Source organism: Botrytis sinoallii (genome assembly GCF_014898435.1).
Source record: "Botrytis sinoallii strain Bc 23 chromosome Unknown BSIN_024, whole genome shotgun sequence".
Lineage (NCBI taxonomy): Eukaryota > Fungi > Ascomycota > Leotiomycetes > Helotiales > Sclerotiniaceae > Botrytis > Botrytis sinoallii.
In genome coordinates, this window is record NW_024066051.1 from 580,630 (window position 1) to 604,006 (window position 23,377).

At 45.6% G+C, this 23,377-nt stretch overlaps 7 protein-coding genes across 7 annotated transcripts; 4 read left to right on the plus strand and 3 right to left on the minus strand.

Annotated features, from left to right (window-relative positions):
- Window positions 1-406: 406 nt before the first annotated feature.
- Window positions 407-1,672, plus strand: EAF02_010236 (uncharacterized protein; the record flags this gene model as incomplete). Its single annotated transcript, XM_038906284.1, has 1 exon — window positions 407-1,672. The coding sequence occupies one exon, from the start codon at window positions 407-409 to the stop codon at window positions 1,670-1,672; it is 1,266 nt and encodes a 421-aa protein (XP_038754011.1).
- Window positions 1,673-2,241: 569 nt separating this feature from the next.
- Window positions 2,242-6,093, minus strand: EAF02_010237 (uncharacterized protein; the record flags this gene model as incomplete). The annotated part of the gene is made up of 2 exons (XM_038906285.1): window positions 2,242-5,738; window positions 5,823-6,093. 2 exons carry the CDS (start codon window positions 6,091-6,093, stop codon window positions 2,242-2,244), a joined length of 3,768 nt encoding a protein of 1,255 aa, XP_038754012.1.
- Window positions 6,094-7,972: 1,879 nt separating this feature from the next.
- EAF02_010238 (uncharacterized protein) lies at window positions 7,973-8,308 on the minus strand (the record flags this gene model as incomplete). The annotated part of the gene is made up of 1 exon (XM_038906286.1): window positions 7,973-8,308. One exon carries the CDS (start codon window positions 8,306-8,308, stop codon window positions 7,973-7,975), a length of 336 nt encoding a protein of 111 aa, XP_038754013.1.
- Window positions 8,309-8,437: 129 nt separating this feature from the next.
- Window positions 8,438-9,618, plus strand: EAF02_010239 (uncharacterized protein; the record flags this gene model as incomplete). The annotated part of the gene is made up of 2 exons (XM_038906287.1): window positions 8,438-8,810; window positions 8,923-9,618. Exons 1-2 carry the CDS (start codon window positions 8,502-8,504, stop codon window positions 9,616-9,618), a joined length of 1,005 nt encoding a protein of 334 aa, XP_038754014.1. The 5' UTR covers window positions 8,438-8,501.
- Window positions 9,619-10,216: 598 nt separating this feature from the next.
- On the plus strand, window positions 10,217-12,983 carry EAF02_010240 (uncharacterized protein). Its single transcript, XM_038906288.1, has 4 exons — window positions 10,217-10,797; window positions 10,846-10,915; window positions 10,969-11,189; window positions 11,240-12,983. Exons 1-4 carry the CDS (start codon window positions 10,725-10,727, stop codon window positions 12,607-12,609), a joined length of 1,734 nt encoding a protein of 577 aa, XP_038754015.1. The 5' UTR covers window positions 10,217-10,724; the 3' UTR covers window positions 12,610-12,983.
- Window positions 12,984-13,303: 320 nt separating this feature from the next.
- EAF02_010241 (uncharacterized protein) lies at window positions 13,304-14,299 on the minus strand (the record flags this gene model as incomplete). Its single annotated transcript, XM_038906289.1, has 3 exons — window positions 13,304-13,449; window positions 13,504-13,939; window positions 14,066-14,299. 3 exons carry the CDS (start codon window positions 14,297-14,299, stop codon window positions 13,304-13,306), a joined length of 816 nt encoding a protein of 271 aa, XP_038754016.1.
- Window positions 14,300-15,836: 1,537 nt separating this feature from the next.
- On the plus strand, window positions 15,837-22,277 carry EAF02_010242 (uncharacterized protein; the record flags this gene model as incomplete). The annotated part of the gene is made up of 5 exons (XM_038906290.1): window positions 15,837-15,945; window positions 16,061-16,180; window positions 16,417-20,129; window positions 20,247-22,109; window positions 22,164-22,277. 5 exons carry the CDS (start codon window positions 15,837-15,839, stop codon window positions 22,275-22,277), a joined length of 5,919 nt encoding a protein of 1,972 aa, XP_038754017.1.
- Between the last annotated feature and the right edge of the window lie 1,100 nt (window positions 22,278-23,377).

The following is a 23,377-nucleotide window of genomic DNA, read 5'->3' on the forward strand; positions in this document are numbered from 1 at the left end:
CTCAATGGGCTATTGTAAAGTCACTATCTTCGGCTCTTTCGATACTAGGTAAATTCAATAATATTGACAAGTCGGCGCTTAGAAACCAACAACTCAAGCGCAGTCAATTCTATTGGTGTGTAGCTCAGGATATACCAATATTGAATGCTGGAGAGGTCGGTTCAAGGGTCATGTGGCCTCTAAGGCTGAAGTGTGTAAAGACATCGAAAATTTTGCCTTCCCTTGATTTTGGCCTCGATGAGGTCGTTCAATATTTCCCTTTCGTCGTGGGCCCGAGCTTATATATCTCTGGAGAAATTGTATATCATTCATACGATGCATCGGGTTTTTATTGTCCTTTGTTCATACAAGTTTGTGGACATGCTTTTCACTATATATTATCAAAATCTTATTTGACACATGAATAATGGCTGCAGTGCATGCCCGATCCAAGTTGATGGCTCGTGATCAGTTATTAAATTGTCGTTCCTCTTTGACTGACACAGCATCATCATCCTCAATGGAAAGAAATGAAGTAGAGCAGCCAATTTCTTCTATCAACCTTCCAGTCGGAGTGGAAATTGGTATTGGTCTTATTATCGGCATTGTTACTTGCACGTTAGTGCTTGCCATATTACTACTTTTCAGCTGTATCAGAAGAAATCGAGTTCATCGTCTTACAGCAAAGGACCCACTAGCACTTTTTGTGAATGAGGAAGATAATCCGCGAGCACTTCGTCTATCTTCGACGCAAGACTTCGAGATACATCAAAAGACCCCTGACGAAGAACGCTCGCACGTTACATCGCAACATCGGTGGACCAGCCCCGATGATGTTGCACCTAGATATGAGTCTCGTGAGCAGCAAGAAAGACAGAGTTTCGATGAAATACAACTAGAAAACCGCGAAGAATCTGTTGACAGGCAAAACAGACAGCATGCTAAACCAACTTCACATGTTTACTCAAACGCAGGTGAAGAAACACCCAGCTACTCGTCCCATCATGATTCCTACGGTTCTTGGACAAACTCTCCATCTAGCATATCTCAAGTCCCCAGTTACGAATCATCGTACTCTACCCAACAGCAGCAAGAGCGGCCTGTGCATCCTTCAAACCCAAACTCAAACCCAACATCTAGTCAGAGTCATCATCATCAACAAGAAGTGTACATGCCCCGACAAGAATCAATCAAAATCCAACAGCCCGTGCCATCTTATAGTCCATGGCGAAATCACAGATTACTGAATAGAACCTACTCGGCGGGAAGTGTACAACAAATACCCAGCCGAGACGAATCGCGATCTCAGCTGGAGACGAAACGAGAGGTCGCGCACGTCGCAAATAAAAAAGTCAAGGTAAAGAGAGGAAGTGTTGTAGAAAAGCATTCTGCAACCAATCCAGAGCCTCCCAAAACTAGGAAACACCTCAAAGCTGCACTAAAAAGAAAGACTAAAGATAAAATCCCGTGCGAAAATTCCTTCTTAACAAAGACATCTGCTGAACATGACTCCACGGTCTTAGCCGCGCCAAAATCGAATCAGAAAGCAAGAAATCAAGACCAAAATGGAAAGAGAGGTCAGATACCTCATCCACTCCAATCTCATCCTTACTCCCCAATAGAAAACATCGAGATCTCCAAATCTTACACCAAGGAAAACCTCTACCTTCACCACCCACCGAGCATCCTATGATTCCTGAGCTCGAGGGTTCAGAACAGAAGTTCTTATGACTATCACGGAGCAGATTGTTGCAAGAACTGTGGGGGATAGGAAACGGGTTAGGGTATTGTTGTGAAATTTTCTTTGGTTTCTGTGTCCATTTATGGATTCTGATAGATCGCTTTCATGTTTGCGGGTTGAGGTATGCATGTATCTAGGATAGAAATATAGCTACCGGCATTAACTCTTCTCAATGATTCACATTAAAAGCTTGTATCAAAGCATCTGCGTGAATTCTCATAGATCTCGGATAACCGAAAAGAAGAACGATGTAAATACTAAAAGGGGTATCGAAAAGACAACAAAAGCTACCGCCAACAATCTAAATGATTTTGCTCCTAAGCTCCCCAGAAACGATCGTGAGTTGTAGTTAATATATACATTAAGAATTCTTATGCCCCCTAACCTTTCTTATCGTAATCTTTGTACGTAAAGATATCAAATCATATCGTAACATAACATCGTCCTCATAAATGCATACGTGCATGCATTGGGGATTTTCTTACCACTCTAGCATGTGTCATGACTCGTCCACTACGCTCCTACGCCTCGTCATCCGGCGGCAACTCGCCTCCAACCTTCTTCAGCCATCTTAAAATCCTCCCCCTCACTTCATCCAACTCAGTCCCCAAGCCACTCCTCCAAAGCTCTTCTACGACTTTCACTTTCTCCTTCAAATCATCTGTTAGTCTTCCCTCTTCTTCCCTCTTCACTGCCTCTAACTCTCTTTCAACCTCTTCTTTTCCTTCTCCTTGAGCTACGCGTTGAGTTGCCATTAATCTACAATTTGCTGCCGTTACTCCCACTTTAACTTCGTGTAATAAACAGAGCAAATTCGTCTGACTTTCGATAAACTGATATGTCGATTTACCCGTGTGGACTAAGAGTGTGTACAAATATTGCAATGGAAAATCATAATAGCTTGGATTTTCCTCGTATTCTTCCTTGGGGATTTGTATCATAAAGTCTTCCAAATCTCCATCTTTCGGGATCTGCTCAACCAAACGACTGAGAGAGGGAGCAATATCCCAGAAAGCACCGAGTTGAACTTCCACGCCTCGAACTACGTTTTCTTCGATAATATCCATGAATTCCTCTGTACGCTTGAGAATCTCCGATTCGAATTCCTGCTTGCGTTTTTGAGCATCTTCTGCGAAGAAGGATTCTGCGCCGCGCACTTTTTCGGTATTTTGGGACAAGCGATAAGGAGTTATTATCATTTCTTTGTAACGATCGTTGCGATCCGAGAGTAATTCGTAAACTTCACGGTGGAGCTGCTCACGAGCTTCGAAAATCCATTTGAGAAGGGTCAATTTCTCAATAAGCTCTGGCTGTTCATCACCTTCTTCCTGGGTAGAAGTAGGATTCTGGTTTCTTGAGTCATTAAAGAGTTTACTTCGCAGCTGTTCAAAAAGATCAGTGGCTGATTGAATACGGGTCATGAGTAGTTCGTTGACAGGAAAAACGACTTGAGATTGAAAGAGTTCAAAGATAGATTTGGCGGCTTCCTTTGATTTAAGAAGCTCGCTGGTGACAGAATCTGCTTCATATGCAGCTGCATCAGCGTACGAGATTGTTCCAGCTTCAATATCGCGCTGCATACGAAGACGTAGTGATGCTCGACGTTTAGAGGCAGCGGTATTTTGGTCTTCCCGCATCTGAGCACTATCCCTCAAGTAGCGTTCTTTAGTGGCAGTTACTTCAGTAATGTCGCTCAAGGTACGAACAGTTGTACGGATGCTTGTGAGATCTGGATGGTTATTGTTGACTGCTGGGTGGTGACGGGGATAAGGCGGGGGCAATGTGACCAACCTTGAAACATCAAGGTGCTCTGGGTTTGGTGTGAAGGGCGTTCGTGGAACAAGGGCTGGGGGAACAATTGACTGAAATACGGGAGATACTTGATTCGGTTGGTGGAAGCCAGTTTTCTCCTGTGGATATTCGTTGGGACCTAGATGGGCTGGATTACTCGGCCCACCAAATGTATTCTCCATTGGTGATCCCGAAGATTGGTCTCCTTCACCAAATTGTAGAGCTTCACGCAATTCCTTTGGCATACCCATATACTTTGATTCCCGTTTTGATCTTTCGAATCTTGACGAAGGAGCTCCATCTGATCCATGTTGACTAACTTCCCACCACCTGCTTGAAGGCCTTCCTCTTGAACTTGCACCATCAAGTGCCTCACTAACACTCATGCTTGGGATCGGAGATAAGGAGGGCATATAGCCAGGTTGACTCCACCATTGTGGATTTTGTTGTGTTGGAGCGGGAGATGGCGGACCTGCTGAATTAGCTCTAGATCCAGGTCTTGAATCTGAGCGTGAGGTTGGTCTCGTAGGTGGGCGCGATCCAGATCTCGGCTCTGAATTTTGTAATGGTATATTTTCCTTTACGGCCCCTACTAGCGAGCCCCTATGAGATCTTGGCGCAGCTGACGATGCAGGTGTAAATTCACTTACACGAGACGTCGAAGAGTCTCTACGAGGACTAGTATTAGGGCGAAATAAGTCCCGAGTTAAATCTAGAATCTCGGATCCCATTGCATCTATAGCAGACGCATAACGGTCTCTACGAATTCTAGATTCATTCACAATGAACTCAGCAAAAATGCGTACACGGTCTGTATCATTTGTTGCACTAGCTTCTCTTTGAACAAATATTTCATGTCTCTCTGCCGCAGAGCAGGCGAAATCATCATTTGGGGACATTTGGGACATTTGACTAGCAACAGATTTGCCTGTCGCAGGCTGGGATGCAGTCGAAGCAGCGATGACTGCGGAGTCATTCTTAGGGATGATCAAGGAAGGCGGACGATTATTGGGAGTCTTTTGAACCATTCTTGATTGTGGTGGGGGAGTTGGCAAGGATTTAAAAGGAACTGATGGCGAGTGTTCTATTGCAGATGACCTGATAGACTCAGGAGAGAAAGGCGGAGTAGGCGCCACTGGTCTAGGAGTTGAGCCTCTAGAGCCAGTAGCAGTTCCGCTCATACGATCAGGAGTGGTCAAATTCTGCTGCATGGGTTGGGACGATCTCGGAGTTTCTGAATAATTAGATGATCTTCCGCTCCTCGGAGTTGCCCTGGTTATAGTTTGACGCCGCGCTAGGGGCACAACAATATCACTAGGAGTAATCGCTTCCGCCCAAGGATTATTTGATTGTTCAATAGCCGATTCAGGGTAAGCTGTCCTGCCAGTTCTACTTTCACTTCTTCTTTCACGAATAGTTTTCTCTCCTCTGACTGCTCGTGATCTTGCCAAGCTAGAAGCATTTGAGTCAGAAATAGAATCAGTCGCTGTGCTAGAATTGTTACTCGAGGTGTCGATGTGGAGCGCGGGACTTTCTACGCGGTTTCGGGGGGATGCTGCTGTGGGTGTGTCATCAGGCCAATCTGATGCTGCCGCAGAAGCTTGGGGTGGAGGCGAGAGTGGAGTGGGCGGAACTGGACCTAAAGAAGATGAAGGGGGTGGCCTTCGCGTAGGGGGAGAGGTTACACTTTCGAGCGTACGGGTCATACTTTGGGATCTTGGGGGTGGAGGGGCGCCAGGCGGAGGCGGAGGTAGGGGCATTCCAGGCTGCCATCGAGTAGCAGATGGATCTCGCGAACGCGCCGGGGATGCTGAGCTGATGGCTCCCGTAGATGCAGCTCGACGGGACCCCGGAGGGAGAACATTTATCGGAACAGGTTCTGCAAATTCTTGACGAGTCTGTTCCACAACTCTTCTGGGAATGGGTGGAACTGGTGGTATTGGTTCCCTGTTTGCTGGTGACATTCTGGGATTTTCAGAATGATTAACTTGTCTCCTAGAGAATCCAAAGATGCCATGTGGTCGATCATTCGATCCAGCTCTCGATCGCCCACCAGGTGGAGGAGGATAATTTGGGTGTGGGGTACTTGGGGCCGGAGTATGAGGGGTATGTGGAATATCTGGGGAAGACCGATATGCCTGTGGTGGAGAAGACATAGACTCATCTGACCCTCCTGCCGGTCTATTGCTTCGAGGTGGCGAGTATGGAGGCGGAGCCGGAATCACTACTGCAATTAATTATTAGCTTTTACTACCCCGCGCACACTGTGGATGTAATTCGAAATTTAAGAACAATTTTTGAAATCAAGTACCATCTGGATCGTGAGGTGGCCTGGCAGAATAATGCGAAACATCTGAACCACCGCTGACGCTGGGAGATGAGGTCCATTGTGAAGGGTTGTACTGTCGTACCGAGCTCAGAGGTGTATTGTACTGTGATGGATGATATCCAAATGCTGAGCTCGGATTCCCAGAGATGGTAGATCCTGGAGTCTGATGATGAGGAGGGGTGACTTGAAGAGATGTTGTGATGGGATTTAATTCCAATCTTCTTCGGAAACCATGCTCTCTATGAGGGTTCATTGTCGTGTCTTTTAAGTCTCCCGATTCTAAAAATAGTAACACGACGGTGCTATCGCGACAAACGAGACTTAACCTCCACACTCAAGCACTCAAGCACTCGAGCCAGGCTTTCGTCCTATCTAGACGACTTTGCCTTTGGTCTCATCTGAACATAAAGATGTAAACGAGTCGAGTTGAGTGTGAGGTGAAGCTTTCAAGTTGTGAAAGATATCCCTTTTTTTTCCTACGGGATCGACCACCCTTTAGGTCATGGTGGGATTTTTTGATTCGAAGGGGCGAGATGGCTGTTTTTGAAGCATGGTAGCATGGGCAAAGAAAGATGCTCCCATCCTTACCTTACAACACCACCAACTTCAGGGTTCCAAATATGGCATGGCCCACGATTGGAGTTATCGGAGTTGATGTGCACGATTAATTCTGTCCGCCTTTTTCATATTGAACCAATTAGATGATGATACAGTGACATTTCGACATGGATCTAGTCTGCTAGTCTTCATTTGACATGTTCAGCGCTTACGAGCTCCCCCTCGCTCCCCCAACGATTCATGCGCCAAACCGTATCCGTGCCCTTAAAAGGTTGTATTGACGGCTTCGACAGCGTAGGAAGAAGATTGAAGCTTTTGTTTGATATGTGCATGCACCGTTGAGGGTGAGACATGGTGTGTACCTGAATTAGAATCTGCATATGCGATTTTTGAATACTCAATCATGACAATCCTTCATATGGAGTTCTAAATCGAAATCTTGAGGACATGTGCGTTTCTCGAATAGAGAGTACAGACCAACAATATTAACTGGAATTATCACTTACCTAGTAATTAATTCTTAAGGATTATGGAGAGAAATTTGTTGCATGTGGAGCCCGAGACTAACAAAGTGCTTTCTGTAGGGTAACTAAAAATAGAGTCATCCGATGTCTTATCTTGCTTTTCTCTTTCCCTCTTCACCGATTAAGCATCTCACAATTGCAACAGTTAGCATCTAGAGACTTACGAGGGAGGATAGGTAATATAGGTAATGTAGGTGGTATCTAGGTAGTCATAAGTTGTTGTATTGTGCTTGCTTCGGTATGGAATCGCTACTCTAGCAGTGATATGTCAGCGTGGACATTCTGGACTGATCAATCCATAAGACACATGTGTGAAGATATCTACTGGGTACCTAGCTCGTGGGTGATATATATTGGATGAAAACGTGAATCTGACGTCCTTTGTATTCATAGAAGTGATGTATTGGACAAGGAACTTAGCTTGGGCTTGACAAGTAGGCAAGAGAAAAAGGCTTGTGAAACCTCATCTGGATACCGCGGCGGCACTTTCATCACAGTCAGTACTGTGTATCAAAATCCCACAGTGGATCTCATCAAGTAGACATGCATGTCACTGAGCGACATCACGAAGTGAGCATCATTGTTAGAAGCTCCATTTTTTTTCACATTGCTTATCTGACATGGATGGATTGTCGATCCAAGTTCGACGTAATATCGTACAGTGAACGAGGCAAAATTGAGTCCCAACAACATGTTACCGTTTAAGTTTACATAAAGTAAGTGATGCTATAAGTATCATTTATGTCTAGAAGCTAGCCTACTGAATGAGACATGGAGTTGCGTTACTTCATTGCCGATTCGATCTGTACAGTGAAGCTCATATTTTGCACAAACATCTTCCGGCCCTATCGAAACTGGTATAATCCTGACGTGATAGCTCGTCCTTAGTATGCGCACGAGGCATTGAACAGGAATGACCCTAAAGAGGTACCATATCCCAAAGCGCTGGAGAGCGGGCCCATCGATGGCCTTCCATCTTATTCGCGGTCAAGATTTCGCGTCCTCCATCGATTTACATGAGCGATCTTGTCGTTACAAACGCTTCAACTCTCACTGGACTTTGCCCCCATTCCCATCTTGGCCATACGAAAACTCTTCCGGTAGATCCATTCCCACTCTCCTGGCAGTCAAACGTACTCGCTCTTCTTCATCCATATTCATCCCAGGGTTGTATCTCTCAAGTAATGTGGCATACATCCTTTGCGCCTTGACATATTGTAGGAATTGCTCTGCTTGCTCGATTGGCGTGCCTGTTTCCGAGGCTATGGTCCTGCGAATGCGGGATTGTAGAGGGGAGCGGGATTCTTGGATGAGGGGCCGAGATGGAAGTTCGCGGAGAAACGAACGGTAGAGCGAGCGTAGTTTCGTAGGCGTAATAGAAGACATTTTCGTAGTTGCCCGCGCCGATGAGATTGAGGTTTGAGGAAAGTTGATGAGGAATGTGAAATCACCATCCTGGCACATCTTAGAATTAGAACCGTCGGCACCAAAAATTCCGATATATTTTCAGCCTCGCAGCCTCGTCCATCTGATATAGGTATTTATATTCTCTTGTATTTCAACATCGAATTCCCTACCAATGTCAACGCTTTTGAGGATACAGTCATGTGCTCGTACAAACCGACGAGATGTGATCTCTGCGAGCAATGTTCTCAGAGGACTTAAGACAATATCACAGGGTCATGATTCTCAAATACCCCAATATATGAATTTTCCTTCTACTAAACTCTGCTACCACTGGGACACTTTACCACCCACGGAAGCTCAACTTGTGCACGCAAATGGATTCTTCACCAAAAAGCCTCCCAAGCACTTATGGTCTACATCGCAATTCTATGCCATGGAGTTTGGAGACAGCTCCGAAGTTTGTTTCTTAGGACGATCAAATGTAAGCTTAATCCTCTAGTTATACTATTGGGCTTGTAGCTTGATCTTTCCATCATATTGAATACTATTTGTGGTCCTTAGATATAGGAGACACAAGCTATTGCAATCATAAGTACATACTGACACTGGCATGTTGTAGGTTGGCAAAATCATCTCTTCTCAACGCTCTGATGAACACCAAGGCAGCATATACCAGTTCGAAACCTGGGCGAACTCGGTCTATGAATGCATTTGCGATTGGAGGGCATGAAGGGTCTGAAGATAATAGTGGGCGATTAGTGGTACTGGATATGCCAGGATATGGACACGGTGGTAGACCTGAATGGGGAAAAGAAATCATCAAATATTTGGAGAAGAGGAAACAGCTGAAACGAGCTTTCGTACTAATTGATGCCGAGCACGGAATCAAGGAAAGTGATCGTGTGATGCTGCAAATGTTGCGGGCACAGAAAGTACCCCATCAAGTGGTGTTATCAAAGATTGATAAGATGTTGTTTGCTTCAAACACGAAGAAAATCCCGAGCAGTGATAATTTGAAGAATAGGATGACCCGCCTAGACAAACTCTTGCAAGAGACAAGAGAAATGATCGAGCCGGATCCAGAGTCTGAGGACGCTGATTCTATGACTGGAGAGATACTAACATGCACATCTGAGAAATGTGCTGGAAGGAAATATGGGCATGATGCGGTCAGATTTGCAATGCTAAGGGCTGCGGGTCTACACATCCAACCAAAAATCAAGCTAGCCAAGCAAGTGGATATCATTTCGCACGAAGAACTATTCGAGGGATTGAATACTGCAGACTGAGGATGTACTCGGTGCACATATTTCGAAAATATGGTACCTGATCATGTTGCGGTAGTCTAGAAGGATTTCCGCCTTTCACTGGGGATTGGTGACTGACCACGTTCCAATGGAATACATTGATCTGGTGTCTTATAAGTCCAGTACTTATATAAGCAATCAATCCGTGATGTGCTTGATCTGTGCGAATGCCAACAGTAGAGGATGCTAGGGAGGCAGAACAGGCGAATTGTTTGAAAGATGGAAAGGGGAAGGGTACGGCAACAGTGCTGATCTTGATCGATGCAAGACAATTACCTAGTACTTACAGCAGTTGGTTGATTGGAGAAAACGGGGGTTTGTTAGTCAATACCAAAATAACCCCAAATAAACCAAAACATTCCGAATCTGAAAGCCATTATCTATCTAACAAATGCCCCCAGTGAGTGAAGCCCAATGATAGCTCGTATGTACCTGACATGAATTCTGAATACGTGTCACATGATTTTATTGGACAGATGGTGACTTTTCTGGGCCATGGGGTTGTTCCCGCTAATCGTCATACTGCACCGCTTGCCGGAGGACCTGCAAGTTGCAAGTTGCAACTTTCAACTTTTCTAGCCACTACCTGGAAATTGTCGCAACCTGAACCGACACTACACTACCTATCTACCTGAATTTCATATGCTTAATTTCTACATATCTAATCGTCTCAAACAACCGTTCCAGGAAAAAGACACCTTCAACCTCAAAATCAAAACATCACCCTTTTTAATCAATTCTCACACAGCCAAATATCCATATTCATTCATTCCCTTTGATCAGGAACTGGAAAGTGCGGGGCCAACCGAAGCATAGCCTAGCCTTTACTACTAGGTACATACAGCGCCGGGTCTTCATTCATTAACATCGGAAATTACCATATCAAGCGATTACATTGTGATCACTTACGACGCCATACCTCACAACATCATTCATCATTACGCCGTTGTCGCCCTTCCATACAAACGCGATTCGCGATTGGCTTTCTTAGGTGTCGCATCGTAGCTGGATAGCTACCGAATCTTGGATCGCAATTCAGAAATTACAATTAATTTGGTATTGAACTCAGGAGAGATCAGGTCGCCAACATGTCGAAAGTCGTACGAAGCGTCAAGAACATCACGAAAGGATATAACAATGTGCAAATCAAAGTTCGGAATGGTATGATCTTCTTGCCAAACTTCCGGCTCTTTTATTGATGAATGATAGCTACGAGTAATGACCCATGGGGTCCGGTTGGATCTGACATGGCTGAAATTGCCCAACTAACCTTCAATTCGTGCGTACCTTTATCACTTGCCATTGTGAACAGAACTGACACGAGAATCATAGGGCGGAAACATTTTATCAGATAATGGATATGATCGACAAGCGTTTGAACGACAAGGGCAAAAATTGGAGACACGTTTTGAAGGCCTTGAAAGTGTTAGATTACTGTCTGCACGAAGGTTCCGAGTTGGTAGTGACATGGGCAAGAAAGAACCTCTATATTATCAAGACTTTGAGAGAGTTCCAGTATATTGATGAGGATGGGAGAGATGTTGGCCAAAATGGTTTGCATTTTCATGATGAGACTGAGGAAGCCTGCTAACTATGTTCTTAGTTCGGGTCTCCGCCAAAGAATTAACATCTTTGATCTTAGATGAGGATAGACTTCGAGCTGAGCGCGCTGATCGCAAAAACTGGAAATCTAGAGTCACTGGCCTGGATGAGTTTTCCGAACCTTCAGATGCACAGCCACGACGACAACGACCACACCGAGCGCAGCGCGCCGATGAAGAGGACGCAGAATATAGATTGGCTATCGAGGCTAGTAAATACCAAGAGGAAGAGGATCGCAAGAAGCGCGAGGGTAGGCAAGGGGGCGGTGAACCAGACGACGATGATCTAGCTAAAGCTCTCAAGCTCAGTCAAGAGGAAGAAGAGTTGCGCAGACGTGAATTAGAAGAGCAGAATGCGCATTCGCTCTTTGATGATGATCCAATCCAATTATCGCAAAACACTGGTTTCAATGGAGGGTACCAGCAACAAGGAGCCGTCGATTGGTCAGGAAATCCCATTGATTTGCAAACACAGCCTACGGGATATTTGAATCCCTACACAAATTTCCAAAATACGCAACCTACTGGCTATCAACCTACTGGCTATCAACCTGGATTCTCCATGCAGCAAACGGGCTTTGATCCTTACGCATCACAGCAGCAACAACAACAACCGTTTCAACAACAGCCCACTGGATTTAATCCATATGACCAGTTCTCGCAACAGCAACAGCAGCAACCTCAGCAGCAACAACAACAACACCTAGAGCCAATTGCCCCCGCCGGAACAAACAACCCCTGGGCCACAAACCCGAGCCAACCACTCCAATCCTTACAACCAATGCCTACTGGATCCAACAATCCATTTGCATCATCATTTGCGCGCCCTCAAACCAGTTCCGCTGCATCCAAACCAACCCTCGCTACTCTTCAAGAGCAAAAGACTTTGGGGCAATACAACAATACGTCATCATTCAGCAACACTCCGTCCTTCAGTCCTTCTCCTTCATTCTCGCCACAACCACCCCAAAGAGAAGTATCCGAACATGAAGCTAAGCTCAATGCGCTTCTATCTAGCGGAGATGGAATGGACACTTTTGGAAATACAGGAAACCTTAGAATCCCAGCTCAGCATACTGCACCGGGAACCTTTGTTAACAGTGCGGGTGCTGGCTTAGGACGTATCCACGAACAACAAACTGGCCACAACCCATTCCTCCAAACCCAATTTACCGGTATGCCACAAACCACATATCAAAACAATGCTGCTGGCGCGTTCGGCAGCAGTCCATTTGGTCGACAAGTGCCAGCCGCAACTGGGCCAGCTGGTATGAATGGCGGCGCAAACGGATTTAACCAATCGAGCAATCCATTCGGCCCCAGGCCTCAGCAGGGACAGAACGGACAGGGTGGAGATTTGATACAATTTTAAATGGTAGCTGGGAGGTAGATAAGGAGTGATAAATGGCATTGTTGGAAGAGCGGAAAAGGGAAAGTATAAAGCTTTGCACTTCGATATGGAAATTATTCGGAAGCCTTGGATTGGTTTACGCATGGCCCTTTGCTTTATAGGCGCGAGGTGGCTTTTCTACATTCTTCTATTGTTACCATCCTTCTTTGCAATCAATCTTTTTTTCTTCGAAAGATTTTTGAGTGCATTGTGTGATGAGATAACTTGATATGCAATTTGGGTTCGGTTTGGATGGAAAGAAGAGGATAATGATTTGGGGATATTGCAAGGCTTCAGCTTTAGTAGGACGGTGTAGTTAGAGTAGATTGAGTTATGGAGTGTGAATATGAGTGATAAATTGAAGAGTGCTGTTCGCTGATCTGGTGCAATGCTGAGTGATACCTGATCCCATTCGACGCGACTTCTGGATAAATTCTTCGACTGGCAGGTGTGTGTTTTCAAATTGAGATCACGAATGTCTTTCTCGTGGTGTGGATGTGGTATCCTGGAAATGTACTGTAATTATGCATACCTACTCGCATGAAGGTAATGCAATACCTTGGCCTCTCTGTAACCCAAACCGACGCCTACACTCCTTGCTTTACTCCTTGATATGATTGATGGTATAACGATGTGATATACACGAAAAACTAAAGACAAAAACGTCATACTGTAATCAAAACAGGTCTCTATCTCCTATCCTTCTGCTCCAGTACTTCGAATTGGCCGGGATGATTTTGTTTTCGATGAAACGATGGAACAAATCGGTGGACTGCTTCCAGAGGCTGGGGGAAGGTGGTAATCCAACGGGTGACCCGAGACCTTGATGAGGATGAGATGATATATTGAGTTTGGGGGTTTTCATTCATCCCATACATATTTGAATAAACTCTTCTCTCCCTACTCCGCCTTTACCCTCTAAATCGAATTCCTCTATCATCGCTCGCAGCTCGTCTTCTTCTAATCCCTCGCCTAGTTCGTGCGCTACTCGCCGTAAATCTTCAAGGGTTATCATGCCTTTGTCGTCGGTATCGAATAGAGCAAACGCTCGCAGTATCTCGTCGCGAGGATCGCGCGCCGCTATCAGATTCCCGGCGATGGTCTGGAAGGCTTGGAGAGTGAGTAGCAGACGCCCGGGAGGAATATTTGGATCGCGTATGCCGTTGCGCGCTGCGGTTTCGGGAGGTATGCCGTGCGTGGTTAAGAGAGTGAGGATTTCGGGTTTGGGCAGATCGAAACCGAGGGCTTTGAGGGCGACTTTGAATTCGTGGTAGTCGATTCTCTGGTCCTTGTCGTTGTCGAAGAGAACGAACTGAGGGGTTTGTTAGCGCATTGTTTCGATGTGGGTTGAGGAGGAGGGGTTGATGCGATGCGCGCGACTCGTGATGGGATTGTGTCGTCTTGCGCATGGTGTTTCGTGGGATATGTGTAAACATACAGCTTCATTGATCTCTTCCCTCTGTTCGTCACTTAAAATGTTCATATGAGCATTAGCCGGCGGGGCCATGGCCGGGGCGGGAGCTTGCGCTTGAGTATCCTTCGATAACCTTTCTTTCTGCCTCAAAGCCAGAGCGGGTTGTGATTGAGCAAAAGCTGTTGTGGTGGGAGGATTGCGTATGTTATTGAAAGGACGCGCGGGGAAAGAAGAATGCGGTTGACTTGTTGATGCCATCGAACACTTTTTTATTTATTTAAAACACAGTGCGCGCAAAGTGGGAGCAATTGAGAAAAAAGTGGCTATTAATTGTAAAATAACGTGTATCAAGTAAGTCTGGAGAAGACGGGTCGTTGTTAGTGGCTGGGAAGGAAAGCTATTATTATAATTTTGTCGGACAGGGTGGTGAAGTGGGACGGAGCGATTTGATGTGAGTGATTATGATGGGTTGATTGGGGATTAGAAGTGTAGGGTGCAAGGTGGTGCAAGGTGGTACTACTGTTTCGAAGAATCGACGCGTTAAGCTTTTGGAGAAAATGGCATCTGAACGCGTCGAATGAGTGCTGCACTCGAAAATGGGTGTGATTAGTCATCACAGTCGCATGGAAGTTGGAACTGTGCTTCGTACTAGAGCATCAATTGACGTATCCCTCCCTCTCTAGCTAACAATGAAGATGTAACTGGGTGAACTGGTGGTAGGTATGCCAAGTATGAGATATAAAGGACTAGATAGCTCGAGGTCGGAAACGTGAATGCATGGAGTTGGGGCCGAGTTACTTACTGTAGGGAGAACCATTCCATACCTACTAGGTAGTCATAGTCAAGAGAGAGAAGAGAGAGAGAGAAGAAAGCTTTCACAAGACGAAAGGTAGTACCTACTAGGCAGGTGGGTAGGTATTGAAATCGAACGCTGGTCACGCGCACAGCATCAGGTGATCATTTACATACAATTGTATGGATTGTACGAATTGTATAAACAGGAACCTTGGCTATGAACCTCCAAGTATCAAATCATATCGTAGAATTTCTTCCTCAGGTACAAAGAAGAGTCATATCAAAGAAAGCCCAACATGGATTTCTTATCTGTGGTAGGTGGCTAGCCATACAACTGTCAGATTTACTCATGCGTACCTAGACGAGCTAGAGTCAACTGTATCATAATACCTTCATATCAAGATATCATTAGTCATCCGCTCAAATACCAGCTGTACTACCCAGCACGTACCGTACTCATACCAATAATAACATAATATTTACCCAAGGCAACAGTACCTCTCCAAGGTTTTCTAGATATCTGCTTCATTCACTGGTTCAAATGGCATTTTCATGAATTTAATTGGTTGAATCGGAATTATCTAGGTAAAGGTTCTCAATCTCAAAAGCTCTTCTCATTGACTTTCGAGGCCCATGTTCCCTTCCCTCCCCTAGCCGAACTTTCTTCCAACGACCATTACAATTAAAGCGCGTTCTCCTACAAATTCTCCAATCTATCACCAAAACAATTTCGGACTTTCAAATCCAACTTCAATTCTTCTACCATACATCATCCAAACTCTTTGTTATTGATGATCTTTTTGACACTCTCTTTACAATTTCTAATGCATGCGACACTTTCCCGATCCTAATCGCAATTTCTCCATTTTTGCGCGTTCGCCTTTTCTGCGATTGTGATCAACCTCGTCTCTCCACAAAGAGAGCGACTTTTCAGTTTCGCAATCTGCTACATCTAGCAGCGATTCAGATCCGCTTCGCCTACTGTCGATAATCATTCAAGATGTCGTTCGGGGGAGGAGGATTTGGTAGTAGTGGCTTCGGCCAACAAAATAAACCGGCGGGATTTGCAGGTTTTGGTAGCTCAACTACAAACAACAATACCGGCTCAGGTAGGTCGACCCTTCAATATTTCCTTACATATAATTCGCTGGGCGTCGGGAAGGACTGAGGGGGTTCTGCGATCCCGTTGAACTCATTACTTACTCGAATCGTCTCTTGCAATAGTTTTCGGTGCACCTGCTCCCAATAATACCGGCTTCGGTGCAAATAACAACACAGGTGGTGGTATGTTTGGAGGTGGTGGAACCTCTTCAGGCTTTGGTGGTAATACTGGTGGCAGTACTGGTATGTCGACGCTCCGATGCTCTAACTTTCTGGGTGGTTTTGTTTAGCTTGATAGCTTGTTTTACCTTGGATCGCATTCTTGTCGCATTCGCTCTTGCTCTCGAATCATCCAATTTAAATCAACAGCGAGCTATCTTAACCATGAAACCAAGTTTCTTTCAAACTACACGTTCCAGCAATTTCCTTTTCACTCTTTCACATCTGGATTGATGGTGGGTTACTGACATTCTTCACAGGTTTCGGAGGGTTTGGAGCAAAGCCAGCAACTACTGGATTTGGAAGTACAGCCGCAACAACAGGTGGTAGTATGTTTGGAGGTGGTGCTGCGACGGGAACGACTAGTGCATTTGGCGGTGGTGGATTTGGAAGTAGCGCTGCACCCACAACCGGATTTGGTGCTACCAATACTGGAGGTGGACTGTTTGGAAATAAAACTGGTGGCTTTGGATCTACTCCTGCTACGAGCACACCTTCAGCTTTTGGAGGAGGTTCCGGATTTGGAAGCACTGCAGGAACTGGATTTGGAGGAGCTGCTGCTAGTACCCAGTGTGAAGGCACCCAATCTGTTCCTTTCACAGCATTTGTCGAGAAGGAGCCAAACTCCTCTATGCAGAACGCCTACCAAAGCATATCCTTTCAACAACCTTACAAGAACTTTACACCCGAGGAACTTCGATTGGCCGATTACACCAAGGGTTTGAGATATAATCAAAACCAAGGTGGTGCATTTGGCACAAACACAAACTTCGGCGGATTTGGTAGTTCCAACCAAGCTCCAACTGGAGGTTTCGGTTCTACAAACAACGCCACAACAGGTTCAACCATGTTTGGCGGCGGATCAACAGGAACGGGTTTTGGTACAAGTCAACCAGCTAGCACAGGTTTTGGTTCGAATACCGCTACAGCTGGCGGTGGACTCTTTGGTGCCGCGAAACCCGCGACTGGTGGGCTCTTTGGTGCTCAACCACAAGCACAGACTGGTGGTGGATTATTTGGATCGACTACCAACAATCAGAGTACTGGAGGATTTGGCTCGACAACTGGTGGCTTTGGATCGACCAATAACAACACTGGAGGAGGTCTCTTTGGCAATAACAACAACAACGCCGCTGCCGCAAAACCTGCCTTCAGCTTTGGCAACACGCAACCAGCAGCCACCACCGGAGGCTTTGGCTCAACGGGGGGTGGATTTGGAGCGACCAATACAAATACTGGAGGGGGTCTCTTTGGAAATACTCAACAGCAGCAGAACACAACAACTGGATTTGGTGGCGCCGCTCAGCAACAACCAGCTACAACTAATGCTTTCGGAGGCGGTTTTGGATCTACTAACACCAACACTGGTGGAGGTCTTTTTGGAAATACTCAACAAAAGCCAGCTACCACTGGCCTCTTTGGCGCGCAACCCGCTGCTTCAAATACCGGAGGATTATTTGGTTCGCAGCCAGCAGCTACAAACAACAGTCCTTTTGGTGGTGCAAATAATGCCAACACAGGAAGCAGTCTTTTCGGTGCTAAACCCGCTGCTACAGGCGGTCTCTTCGGCCAGCCTGCAGCTCAAACCAACACTGGCACAAGCAGCTTATTCGGTGGTGGTGGTGGTTTTGGTGCTTCAAATCAAAACAATCAACCCCAGCAAAACACCGGCCTCTTTGGTGCTAGCCTCGGAAACAATGCCAACCAGCAGAAACCTGGCGGATTGTTCGGTCAGTCTCAGCAACAACCAGGGACAAGCTTGTTTGGTAACACTGGGACCCAGCAGCAGTCCAATTTGTTTGGTTCGTCAACACTTGGCCAGCAGCAGCAGCAACAACCTGCTCAACCCCAAGGTTCCATCTTTGGAACGGGTTCCATCTTCAACACATCACAACAGGGACAAGGCCCTCAATCTCTCAGCACTAGTCTCAATGATTCTAAAGCTTATGGCACTCAGTCTATGTTTGCTGACAAGGATAAGAATATCACAGAACGTCTTCAGAACCCTGGGCCTCTCGCAACCCCATTATCAAGTGCTAATAGACAGAAGAAGGCAGCTGCTCTCCCGTTGTACAAGTTAAACGCATCTGGATCTTCGCGATTCAGTACTCCTAGCAAATCTCTCCGTGGAGGTTTCGGTTTATCTTACACCCCAGGAAGTGTCTCGACTGCAGGAAGTACTCCTTCGATGTTCAGCAGCAGCTTACTGAGTGGCAACCGAGCATTAAGCAAGAGTATGTCTAGTAATAGCATTCGTCGCAGTTTCCACAGCGATGATAGCATTCTAGCACCAGGGGCATTCTCGTCTAGCACTAGCACAAACTATGCAAGCGGTGGAAGCTTCAAGAAGCTTATTATCAACCGCAATGTCCGCTCCGATCTTTTCAAGAACCCTGCTACCCCAGATCATCCTGCCGAATCTCCTAACAAGTCGATTATCAAGAAGCAGGTCACTTTCGAGACACCAGCATCGTCACCTAACGCCAGTGTTAATGGTAGCGTCAACGGTACCCCTAATGGTTCGGCCAACGGCACTGATAATTCCAACGGAACTGCATCTGCCAGCCCATTACACCCGGTTAGCAACAATTCTGTGCAAAGCCCTGATCTTACCTCACCTGAGATGACAGAAGTCAATAAGAACAAGCAACTCGCCATCGTCAATGAGAAGCAGTCCAAGTCTCCCAAATCTCCTCGTGATACCTCCCTCGGCGAATACTGGATGACGCCTTCAAGGGAAGAAATTGAAAACATGACTCGCGCCGAACGTGGAAAGGTACATAAATTTACAGTCGGCCGTGAGGGCGTTGGCTACATTCAATTTGGCGATGTCGTCAATCTCAATGGCATCAATCTTGATGACATCTTTGACAGGATCGTTATTCTTGAAACTAGACGTGCGGAAGTTTATCCAGACAACGCACCTGTCCAAAAACCTCAAGTCGGGTCTGGACTTAATGTTCCATCTACAATTACCCTCTTTAATTCATGGCCTCGCAATATCTCTAAGAGAGGAGTTGATGATGCACGCTTGAAGAAACATATCAAGAAGTTGAAGGCAGTAGAGGATACCGAATTCGTGAGTTACAATACGGATGACGGAACTTGGGTATTCAATGTTGCACATTACACGGTTTATGAACTTGATTATGGAGATGAGGAGGACGACGATATGGAGGTCGAAGAAGAAGATGGTGACGACTTTGGCAATAGTACACTTACTGCTCCTCCAGATACACCAACTCCGCGAACTCGTGCACCAAAGGCCACCCCTCAATACTTCGATGAGTCCTTTGCGTCTGATATGGATTTGACACAAACAGAGTCAGACCCTGAGGATACATTCGAATTTAGGAAGAAAAAGATTCTTCCAGGCGCATTCGATGACGAGGAGGTTTACTCAGATGAGGAAGTCGCGGATAGCACATTTGTTCAAAACCAGGAGTCTTTTTTAGATAATCGCTCCGTGGGTTCACAGTCAGAAAGCGGCGTCGAGGAACCAATTGACCAAGACGACGTCTACGAGGACGATGAATCTGTCAGTGTCGTGGATCAAGAGATGGCGGGCTCTTTTCCAGAAACTGGCAACACCGCGGAGCAAATGGAGGACTCGCAAGATGAAGATGATACGGTTGAATTTGGGACACCTGGTGCAATTCTGAGAGCTAGAGCAAGAGCGCAAAAACTGGACACACCATCCAAACTCCGATTTCCAGCTGCAAATGACTGGGCGGCTACATTGAGAGCAACTGCTAGCCCCAAGAAACAGGATCGTGCTGTTTTGAAAAGTCTTATTGATGTTCACGGAAACGAAAAGCAGTCTGTCTTGGCACAAACTGAAGGTCCAATAACTAACAAGGGCTTTTCAAACACAAATGGGTTTGCGTCGTTGATGGATGTTCACAACGACTTGTTTGGAAAGGTCGCAAGTCCTATCAAGGCTTCTAACTACAAGAGGGGCGATAATTTTGAGGTTGGTTTTCCTTGCTAAACATTCTTGTGAGATGGTGATAATTAATGGGACCGTTCGCTGCGTCCACTCATGTATCTAATATTTATGTAATACAATGCTAAGAAATTATGTCTACAGAAACCCTTTAACAAGAAATCCAAAATTGGTGATGACGAATCTGAAATGCCAGAAGAGGATCGTGCGTTTCACGACTCTGTCAAACCAAGCTGGGGCCCAGATGGAACCTTGGTGTATGCCGCGTCTGCCGATTCCAAACCATTCACCAAATCGCGTCGAGCTCGTGAGAAGGATGGTCTACTCACGATCCAAAAGAGCGGCATTGCCGAAGCCAGTAATATCCGGTTCGCTAAATTTTCTAATGAGTCTTCAGCGGATGCACTTAAGAAGCACCAATCTTTGACGGTCATCGAGAATTACGATGGTGTTCCTTACGCATCATTGCCAGAGACATATTCCTTCCTAGACTTCTTCGATGAACGAAATGTTCGAGATCCATCAGTAGCTCATGAAAAGCTTGTCTGGGAACTGGCCAGCATTCTTTTTGACCATATTGAAATTCCCCAAGAACTAAATCACATTGAAAATGCAGTTGAGCGCCTACGCAAGGATAAATTGTCTACATTTTGGCAAAATCTAGTTGCACAGGCATCGTCTCAACATGTTGCAATGGCTAGATCTCATGAAGAGAAAGCGATCGCCTCGTTGTCCGGTCACAAGATCCCAGAGGCTTGTGGACATCTTATCAATGGTAAGAACTTCCATTTGGCTACACTTGTTGCAATGATTGGTGGTAAGGAAAGTCTCAAGAAAGATATGCGCGAGCAGTTATTACAGTGGCGAAACACAAAAGCTCTCTCTGAGTTTAGTCAGCCAATCCGTGCTCTTTACGAACTCCTTGCTGGAAATGTCTGTTACTGTGAAGGCAACAAAGCACCTCATATGGAAGATCGTATTGAAGACTTCATTATTTCGAAACGTTTCGGGCTCGATTGGCGGCAAGCATTTGGCATGAGATTGTGGTATGCAATCAAGGCAAATGAGGAATTCGATGTTGCAGTCAAGATCTTTGACAAAGAAATGGCAGAAAAGGAGACATCCAGACCTCACGCTTGGTACGTCGAACAGAAGATTCCTAAGCTATGGCAAGACGACCAGCTTCATGAGCGCGAGGATCTTCTTTGGGGTCTATTGAAGTTGTATACCTACGACAACGCCGACCTCGAGGCTATCCTACGACCTGAGAATGCACAACTATCGCCCTTGGATATGCGACTTTCGTGGCAATTGAGTCGGGCCATAACTTCTTTTGGTGCATTGGATTACCAAGGCACTGCCGAGGAGAAGAAAGACCAGACTACCTTGGCTTTTGCTTCTCAGCTCAACAATGAAGGATATTGGCTCGATGCAGTATTTGTTCTGCTTCACTTGTCGTCGACCAACGCTCGCGCAAAATCCATCCAAGATCATCTTGCTCGACATGCTGGGAAGATCGGATCTGAAGATAGCCAGAGCTTCATCACTTTGGTACAGCATTATAAAATTCCAGCATCATGGATATGGGAGGCCAAAGCATTATACACTCGAAGTGTCAGGAAGGATCCATTAAGCGAAGTCGAATTTTTGACTAAAGCCGGATTGTTTGAAGAAGCTCACCGCACGTTTGCAAAGGAAGTTGCCCCAAAGGCAGTTATCGAGTTCGACTATGCTACACTTCGTAATATCCTTGCCAGCTTTGCGGGCAAGGAGGATGCTATCTTGGAGTGGCATCTTGGAGGCGAGATCTATCAGGACTTCCTCACTTTACTTGAATTCCAGAAGAAGAGCCAAGAACTCGACCTTGCGGTATTGGACAGATTGTTGGCAGGGTTACCGGCTGTCGTGGATGAATCGCGCCACCCCGCTTTTATGGAGACAGTGGCAATTGAAACTATTAGTGGGCTAGTAGCGAAGGCGGTGGTGGATATGGAGAAAAAGGGCGAGGTAAGAACATTCTGGTGGCCCCCTCTTTTGACAAGTACTAACCACGTCAAACAGAATGTGGATTTACCGAAGGTTTTGAGACTGCCCCTCACAGAAGACAGATACTTGAAGCACACTATCGATCTAAGTTTGGGATACTACAGAAGTGTAATGGCTGGTGGAAGATGATGAGTCTTGTTACTTTTACATAAATTGCATACGAACGTGTGAGCACTGGGAGAAGACGCAAATCTCATTTCATTGATACGGTCATTCAGAATGATACGATACCTACGAAATTCAAGGGTTTGAGGGATAGCGAGCAAGGGATGGAGGATCAAGAGAAAAAGCCTTGGGAAAACCAACTGTAGTATATCTTGTAATTAGCATAGCGAATAGGTAGCATTTTAGATAGGCACAACATCATGCATGAAATGGCAATTTTGATGTTCTACAAAGCAAAATCTGTTCATGCATCTGTATCTGCTCTCTCGTATCTTCAAAAAGAAGGGCATTTAAAGAATGTGACGTATTTAAAAAGTTCTACTTGTAGATTATCATTTTCTCTGATTGTTTCACCACATTTCAAAGCATAATTCGGTGGCTGGTTAATGTAACAATTTTATACATACTTCCTTCCTTAGCACTTCTTTTTTACGGAGTAGAGTAAAGCAAAATCCAAGCAAGGGAAGTCGAAGACCTCCTTCAGACAAATGCTTTGATCGCCCGATCGTCCTCTTTCTTTCCTTCCATCTCTCACGTCATCATATCCAATCGTCTAAAGCCATTGCATTAGTCCCATATCTTGAAATGGAAAGAGCTAGCAGCATGATTGGTCCAGCCACGCAGTACAAGTAGTACATGATGCTCTCCCTGCATCATTTGGTCATCTCGGCCAATCATTGACTGAGATGGCAAGAGATGTATCCCTGAAACACATACCAATACTGGGATTGAGCTAGACAGGGATGAAGGATGGACAACGCAGCAAGATTTGGATTGGGTAGCAGGGGAATGATGAGGGGGGAAGTTGGAAGAGATGGAAGAGAAGGGAGGGAGATGTTGGAGAGGGAGAGGGAGACGTCGACAAGTCAGTGTTCTGATTGCAGTAGTGGTAGTGGTGGTGGTGGAGGTGGTGTACAGCTAGATGAAGAAGCCTGGAGTAGAATTAACTTAGACAAAATCAAAGGGAACGAACTACAAATTCAAGGCTATTTCTTCATACGGATGTGTATGTATATTTTATGGGATTTATCAGAATGGGAGTGGCTAGAATCGGCAGATGAAGA

Bases quoted from the DNA above. Each gene is read 5' to 3' on its own strand.
- EAF02_010240 (XM_038906288.1), top strand. From the start codon at position 10,725: ATGTCGAAAGTCGTACGAAGCGTCAAGAACATCACGAAAGGATATAAC. The intron at 10,916-10,968 runs GTGCGTACCTTT...CGAGAATCATAG, and splicing joins GCCCAACTAACCTTCAATTC to GGCGGAAACATTTTATCAGA. The intron at 11,190-11,239 runs GTTTGCATTTTC...CTATGTTCTTAG, and splicing joins GAGAGATGTTGGCCAAAATG to TTCGGGTCTCCGCCAAAGAA.